Below are 8,243 nucleotides of genomic sequence, written 5' to 3' on the forward strand. Positions count from 1 at the left end.
TTATTTCTTCGATTGAAACTAGTAGACTAGAAAAGTTATTTTCAAAGTTCCAAATTACAGTTATTGGGAAAGTTACCAGCAAAATAACTACAATGAAAAATAATGAATAAATAAATAAAAACGAGAGTGCTTTAAAACACTTAATTGAAAGTTTATGAAACTGACACTACAAATAATTATTGCAAAAATGTTTTCCCCCTTCTTAGTCAATTACTTTCATGAGCTCCCACGGTTTTTTTTTTTTGGGGGGGGGGGGGGGTATTACTGTTTGGCCATTTAGAAGAAGGAAGGTCAAACAATTGTTTGGGAATTGTAATTTATTTCATAATAGTTATTGTGACCCTTAAAAAAATGTTGCACTCAACAAATACTCCATGGATATATAAAAAGACTAAAACTAATGTTAAAACTAATAAAACCAAAACTAAAACTGTTGTAAAAAAAAGAAAAGAAAAAAGAAGTATAGACCTGCTCTAAAAGCTAATTAAAATGAATAAAAAATCATAGTCAGACAAATAAAATCTAACTATAATTACATTAAAGTTGCGTCTTGTCAACTGGAGGCCGCATAATTTTATTGATTAGAAAAGTCAAAGACAAATTTAGGCTTGTTTGCTAAGGCCTTAGTCTTCTTTTGTGGAATTCATCGCTAGCTTCCTTTGGGGAGCTATCTGACGATGATTTATTGACTCATTTTGCGGATTCCTTGAGGGACTGATTGCTGTTTTGTAATATTTTTATTTATTCTTCTTCATATATCAAGCATAGAAGAAAACATGACAAGACAAGAGTATTTTTTTTTCTTTCTGTTTAATTCATTTCATGCTGCCAGGTCCTCGTAAGACACTTTCTATTGACACCTTTCAATTCAATAGAACAATTGACACATGAGTCTCTGTTAGAGACAACGTTGTTAGCGTTTGTTTGCACACAAAGGAGATCTTTGCACACAAGTACACTTTAAGAAAATCCATGTAAAAGTCCCATATGAGCACCATATATAACTATAGTCAAGTAGCCCCCCTCCCCCTCCAAACCCCCAAACCCTGTGTTAAGTCTGTACAGACTCAAATAACATACTGCAGTCTTTAACAGTACACATGATAAGAATGAGCTTTTCATCAAAAGGAAAGGCAAAAATGGAGACGTCCTCAGATACCAAAGAGCACTTTTGTCAGGTTTGATGGCGTGATGTGATTGGTCGTGTAGCACCTCAGATTGGAACTTTGATGATTGGTGATCCAGAAAATGTCATATGTTGGAACGGGATGCTATTTATCAATCTTTCTATGGGCCACCAAACGCAGCCATTGCTTATGTAATGGGCGGAGCTAGACCCTTTCTTGGGGGACCAATCGCAGTCATTGGGTACCGACAGGGTACTTCATCGATTGGTCACCAGTTGAGCAGACTAGCACTGACCCAGGCTGTGCTTGATGATTTCCCGCGACTGTGGCGGGATCCTGTCGGGGAAGAGCACCTGGAACTCCACCACCAGGTCGCCCCGCCGCGACGGGCTGCGGGCGACGGGCAGGCCCTCGCCACGTAGGCGCCGCACCGCACCCGGCCTGATGACGTCGCTGCACGGCAGCGGCATGAGGCGGTTGTCCAGCGTGGGAACGTTGACTGTGCAGCCGCAAAGGGCCTGGAAGAAGACGAGAGGAGAAAGAAGACGTTAACTCTCGTGGAGGAAAGGCCACAAAAGTGAATACAAGGAGAATCTCTGTGAGGACAGCTTTCGTAATCGTTCCAAAGGTGTCACGTTGCATAAGCCGGAAATGTGTCAGTCGTACTAAAAAGCCAGTTACGCAAGGAAGTAGCTCGCCGGGTCTGTCTCTGCGGCGGCTGCTGCCCTGCTAATCTGCCAGGCGTGGGCTGCGCATGAAGTGAGAGCTAAAGAGACGAAAACGCCGCCTCCTCCTCCTCCTGTGCAGCATCACACAGAGCGGGCGTGCTAAATTTAGCGCGGAGCTCGGCGGGGGCGGATGAGGTAACGAGATAGCAGGCTGCCATTCTTTGGTAGCGCCTACTGTGTCTTATTGAAGTCTTTTCACTCATTGAGTGATTGCATATATGAGAGGAAGTGTTGTGTGGGCGTAGTGGAGTAATCGCAAGGTTTTGTAACACAGTTGATTGACGGCACGGGGTATTTAAGTTAGCATTTATCTATTGAGCATTTTTTAATCGTTAACAAATTTGGGTGGTTGTCAAATATGATTAGTTTAGTTTTATTTTTTTTTAAATGTTATGTGTTACTTGTGTACAAGATTTAATAAACACCATGGTAAAATGGGGAGGGGGGGGGGGTTTAACGCTCTAGCGTTGCGTTTAGGCTGAATTAAATGTAATAAATAAATGGAAAAAGCAGCAGAAGCAAGCCATTCCAGCCAAAAGACGAAAAATGGTCGCCTAGGAGCGATGTCATCTGAAAGTGTTTCTATTGGCTGCTGCTAGATGACGTCACTGAAGTGCGACATACTTTCAAATGTCATTATTCCGTTCATATATCTTTTCTTTTTTCTTGTGTTTTGATTGACAGCACCGTTCTGGTTTGTGTCCTCAGTTTGAATTGGATGTTCGAGTTTGAATTAATAAAGAAAGTCTTTTTTTTTTAATCCGTACAACGGTATTTGTTTTTATTTGTAAAAAAAAAAAGGGAACTCACCTCTTTGAGGGTGATGCTGGCCGTGTAGACGAGGTTGGATCCGTCGCGCTTGTACTGCGGGTGCTCGGCGTCACTGAGCACGAAGGTGACGTCGGCGGGCGTGCTGTTGGGGGTTTCATCGCCCTCCCTGGGGAAGGTAATCTTGGTGCCCGCCTTCCAGCCTTTCTTCACCACCACGTTCAGCACCTTGTCCTCGGTCCACAGGCTGCGGCCGTCGGGACCCAGACGGCTTCGGGTGATTTTGACATGCTTGGTGCAACCGTGCATGACGTCATCCAGGCTGACCGGCAGCTTTCGCACCAGCGCCTTGCCCCGCGGCCGCCTCCCGCCCCGCCTCAGGCCGTCGCCCTCCTGGCCAGTGTAACCGCCCACGTGGCTGAAGGGGAAGCGGCGGAAGGGGTTGAAGAGATCGTCGTCGTCGCCGTCGTGACCGAAGAAGATGTCGAAGTGGTCAGAACCGTGGAAGAAGGTGGAGAAGGTGGCGTGCGGGTCGGTGGGGAATTGGTTGTGGAAGGTGTTGCCTTGGCCCGCCGCTGACACGCCACTCTTGAGACCTAAATGGACCAACAGGCGGGTCATTTGATTGTTTTTGTTCTCACGAGGCTTTACTGTTAGAGCTTAGCATTTCTAATCAACATTCTACCCCGAATTCCTGACTCACCTTCCTCTCCGAACTGATCGTAGACGCTCCTCTTCCCGGGATCGGTCAGAACCTCGTAGGCCTCCGCGATCTGCTTGAAGCGGTCTTCGGCGTCTGCGTCGCTATTCTTGTCCGGGTGGAACTTGAGCGCCATCTTGCGGTAGGCCTTCTTGATCTCGTCCTCGTTGGAGTCCGGCGCCACGCCAAGGACCTTGTAGAAGTCCTTGCCGGCACTGGGCTTGATGGACAGGCAGGGGGTGTCCGGTTCTGACTTGGTGCCTTCCTGTGGGGAGGGACGAGGGGGCGTTGACATTTTACCGTTTATATGTTTTCTTTCTGTAATGATACAACTAGCTTCTGCAATCCTGCTGCTGCCTCTACTTTCTGTCTGCTGTGAATTTAGAATTTTAAAGGCTGGTGCAGAGCAGGTGGGGGGGGGGGGGGGCGGTTTGGGGGGGGGGGGGGACACTTCCCTGACAACGGAGCTTTTCGGCAGCTATTGGACGAATGCTGCTCTTGCATTGAGATCACATCTTTTTGAGCATTAATATCTGCTTTACTTTGAATGGCATTACTCATTCTGTGATATATTTAATAATATATCCCACAAATGGCAAATTATTTAATACACTGTTCAATATATATTTCTAAATTTACATTCGATTTTTTTTCTTACTTGGTCAAAAGGAATAATTCTTTGATACATGTATTTATGTGATAAACACTTCAAAAAACATTCAAACGTTTGCATATGTGTGTATTTTTTTTCTCTCCAAAGTATATATTTTTATTTATAAATTGCCCCCATGTAGCCATTAAATGTCAAATTCTTGATGCATTTATTTTGGAACACAGTTATAAAAGCTTCCCAATTCTAAATACTGTATATGTATGCGCTAATTTTAGAATTATATTCACTGGGCCACTATAGTATACAGTAATTCTGATTACATTGTATTTATGCTTGCAGTAATAAATGCACTCAAATGACCCAAGCATGTGCTTTAAAGTATATATTCGGCATACATAATAGCTCAGATAAAAACTAATAATAATAATAATAATAATAATAATAATAGTAATAATAATAACAGTAATGTCCTACTCACCGAAGACGAAGCCGATCCTGAGCTGTCTCCTCTGTGCATCACCCGAACTTTGCACTTGACGTTGACATTTTTGTGCTTGACTCCAAACTGTGTCCAGATGAGAACCATGATGGCTGCTGCTCAAGTCGAGTGAGAGTTGCTGGGCTACGTGCTGTCGCTGTCCACTCGGGGGTTGGTGCTGAAATGGCTCCGGCTTTGCGTTGACTGCTGCTGCTGCTGCTGTCGACTGCTAAGTAGTGGCTCGGCTCCGGCTCCCTTTTCTACTCCGCGCTCAGCCGGCCCACGCGGCGTGACGGAGCTTCCCCGGCGTTGGCCCCGCCCACCGCGGAGAGGGGATGCCGCCGAGTGGCGGCCGGTTGGTTGCCGGCCGCGGAAGTTGCAGCCCCCTCGCGCCTTCTGGAGCATCGCTTCCGGAGCTCCGACAGGCGCGCGGCCAGCAGCAGGCGAGTCACGACTCAGAACACACAGTCCGTGTTTTGTTTTTTTGTTTTTTTTTAGGAGGGAGGGGAGGGGGGCGTCTAGACAGAACAAACACGAGTCCAGACAGACACCTGCACCATCAGTACATGTCCTCAAATAACTTCCCTCATACACTTAGTATCATTATTAGAAGGATGGATGGATAGATGGACTGATAGATAGATAGATAGATAGATAGATAGATAGATAGATACGGATATATGTATAGATAGATAGATAGATGGATGGATGACTGATAGATAGATACAGAAAAGATGGATGGATGGATGGATAGATGGACGGCTCAATAGATGGATATACAGACCAATAAGAGATACAGTCAGATAGTTAAGATAGATAGATCAATATTTAAATTCTGATACAATAGATAAATAAGAGATGAGCGAGTACCGTTACCAGGTACCGCCAATACCGTATCGGTCTTGTGTCGGCCTTTAAATTATTATTATTATTTTTTAAAGGTATCGGGTACCAGCCGCCAATAATTAAGGCAAATAAAAAAAATACATTTGACATTGAGCGAGTGCAAAAGTCCAATGCTTTTCAATGAGCGGAGAGATTTCCTTCACCGAATTGACCGCCATTTTGACTTGAGACGTCATTTCGGAGTTGTCAATATTGTGACAAGATTGACACTTTGGCGAATCATCATCATCATCTGCATGAAATAAAGGCCTTTGTTACACCTTTTTTTTTGGCATTGAGTTAAATGACATTTTATATACCAAACAGTATCGGAACTTGGTATTGGTGAATGCTCAGTCTTAAAAAAAAAAAGTAGCATCAAACATCCCTAGTGCAAATGCTTTCTAAGCATCAGAAACAAAAAATGTCATTAGCAGATTTTTTATTCCTCTGTCTGTTTAGTGAAGGCAATGTAGGGCAGTGGGCTCGTTATACAAGCTGATTACATCACCGCAAAGCTTGTTGTGTGTTGTTAAATGTGTAGCAATGCTGCTCTTGAACAGCTTTTTTCTTTAAAACCTAAAAGTAGAGTCGTGGCGTCTATTTGGAGAAGCTAGTGGATGAAGAAGAATGGACGACATACATGGCAACGCTTCCTCCGCCTCCCGGCCAATCAGAGGCGAACTTTCCGGGGATTCTCTTTGCTGTCTGGCAGGAAGCGGAAGACAAATTTGGTTCGAGGGCAGTGTCACGCCTCCTCCTCCTATGATTCAGTAAAGCCTTTTTTTTTTTTTTTCCTCACACGGCTGCAGCCCACAGGAACAGTCTGAACAGTCTGAAGCACAATGCACATATCTATCCAGCACAGATCATGCCACCATGTTCATAATAACAGGCTAGCATTGTAAGTTTTAGTTTTTATTTACAGGTATTTATGTATTAGCTGAAAAAGAGGAATGGAAGCACAATTGGAGCAGGCAATTATAGACATCTAGGAGGTGTGCCTAATGAAGTGTCCTATCCATCTATATAGCTATCTAGCTATCTAGCTAGCTATATAGCTATCTTATCTATCTATCTTAGCTAGCTATCTAGCTAGCTATATAGCTATCTTATCTATCTATCTTAGCTAGCTATCTAGCTAGCTATATAGCTATCTTATCTATCTATCTTAGCTAGCTATCTTAGCTAGCTATATAGCTATCTTATCTATCTATCTTAGCTAGCTATCTTAGCTAGCTATCTTAGCTAGCTTATCTATCTATCTATCTATCTCTCTCTCTCTCTCTCTCTCTATCTATCTATCTATCTATCTATCTATCTATCTATCTATCTATCCATGTATCTATCCCACTCCAACATAACAGATAGATGATAGACAGATTGATTGACAGACCAGTTACGCAAGTCAACACAAAACAAAACGCTGTCCTTCACACTTGTTACGTGGGAGTTAAATGACGGATCCTGTTTTCCTCTCTATAGGTACCGCACCATGTTTGATGACACAATCTCGCCTGGCCTTTTTCCACTCGCCGAGCGCCGTTACACAACGCAACCGATTCACAGCGTTGTACTAGCGGCTATTTTTAGGGCTATTGAGGCTCGAGAGACGCTGCTCGGCGAGACGTTAAAAGCGCAGCTTTTTGTCTCCACTTTCACGTGGGAGTTTTTTTTTTTTTTAATCAACACACCGACTCTGGTGTCTGAAGTGGGGGAAATAGGTTTCGTCCATTTGTCCCGACATCTGTACCCAAGTGGTCGTGAATTGTCGTTATGCAAGAGGGGAACCATAGACCAAAGTTAACCAGTTAGGTATTGCGCCCTTTGACCCTTTCGGCAGTAGTTTTCAAATTGGCACTACATAAGTTTTTTTTTTCCACGTTAAACCCTTGTTTTGCAATGTCAAAACAAGTCAAATGTTTAAGAGTGAAACTTTAAGAACAAAAATTACTCACTCAATTATCCTACCTCACTTTACGGCCAACAAAGAAAAAAGTGAATTTTCCTCATCCGTTTGATAGGCATGTTCAGAAGAGGGGCACATTTGATGTGAAAACGAGATGTTCTCTCAGTTATTTTGACACCCCCTACCCCTTTTGTCTGGCACTTCCTCCCACGCGCGTCTGAGAGAGCGACACTGTCTGAACAATGACTGGTCGGACAGATGGCTCCAGCTAAGAAGGCGACGCTAAAAGCCAATCAGTCTGTCCTGTTCTAGCTGCACACTGAAAGAACATTGAGGGTAGTCTGGAATATGAAACTGTACTTAAGTGCAGCTGCAAGACATTCATGTAATGATTCATGTTGCGCAATCATGTTCTTAATGCTGTGAAGATGAGGCAATTTTCTAAAATGGTGGGAACTTTTTTCGTTTCTTTTTTTTTTTTAACCATTGCAAAAAGTGAGTTCTGGGGAGAAATGTGAGAAAGAGTAATCTTTTAACACCCCCAGTGAGCTAAACATTTTGAATAGAGTTCAGAAATGTGTAAGAATGAGGTGTAGTTATAAAAAAGTCCCCATTAATTTGGGATCTTTTTCATAGAAAATTTGGAAGTTGGACAAAATAGTCGCCACATTTTGAAGTCAATAATGTTGGATCAGTTGAGGGCATATTTCACAATATATTTGTCAAATCTACTATAATTACTCTTAATGCTGTAGAGCCAAATATTCAAAAAGATTCATTAGAACTAGCAGGTCGTGACAGCCATAATTTTCTATTGGAAAATGGCGCCCTCTACTGTAGAAGAAAATTCATGGACATTACTGTCCCCTTTGTGTAACAAGCATGATGACGTCAGAGGAAGCATTCGAGCATTAGCATTTGTATAACATGCAAATTAGTACCACAAATGGTCTAAATGCACCAAAAATATAAAAGGATTTTTTAAAAAGAAAGAAAAAAATTTTGCAAAAAGTTAATAATTGCAACCACACGCAC

At 43.0% G+C, this 8,243-nt stretch overlaps 1 protein-coding gene across 1 annotated transcript; it reads right to left on the bottom strand.

Annotated features, from left to right (window-relative positions):
- Positions 1–784: 784 nt before the first annotated feature.
- LOC144034302 (dnaJ homolog subfamily B member 5) lies at positions 785–4,665 on the bottom strand. Its single transcript, XM_077543030.1, has 4 exons — positions 4,415–4,665; positions 3,327–3,588; positions 2,666–3,219; positions 785–1,645 (listed from the first exon to the last, which is right to left on the bottom strand). Exons 1-4 carry the CDS (start codon positions 4,520–4,522, stop codon positions 1,412–1,414), a joined length of 1,158 nt encoding a protein of 385 aa, XP_077399156.1. The 5' UTR covers positions 4,523–4,665; the 3' UTR covers positions 785–1,411.
- Positions 4,666–8,243: the final 3,578 nt, after the last annotated feature.

The sequence above is a fragment of the Vanacampus margaritifer genome, chromosome 14 (assembly GCF_051991255.1).
Source record: "Vanacampus margaritifer isolate UIUO_Vmar chromosome 14, RoL_Vmar_1.0, whole genome shotgun sequence".
Lineage (NCBI taxonomy): Eukaryota > Metazoa > Chordata > Actinopteri > Syngnathiformes > Syngnathidae > Vanacampus > Vanacampus margaritifer.

What these genes read in the sequence shown, in the direction of transcription:
- LOC144034302 (XM_077543030.1), bottom strand. Translation starts at nt 4,522, where the DNA reads ATGGTTCTCATCTGGACACAGTTTGGAGTCAAGCACAAAAATGTCAAC. An exon ending in CAGGATCGGCTTCGTCTTCG is followed by an intron (nt 3,589 to 4,414) that starts GTGAGTAGGACA and finishes CCCTCCCCACAG; the next exon opens with GAAGGCACCAAGTCAGAACC. An exon ending in CCAGCATCACCCTCAAAGAG is followed by an intron (nt 1,646 to 2,665) that starts GTGAGTTCCCTT and finishes GTCTTCTTCCAG; the next exon opens with GCCCTTTGCGGCTGCACAGT.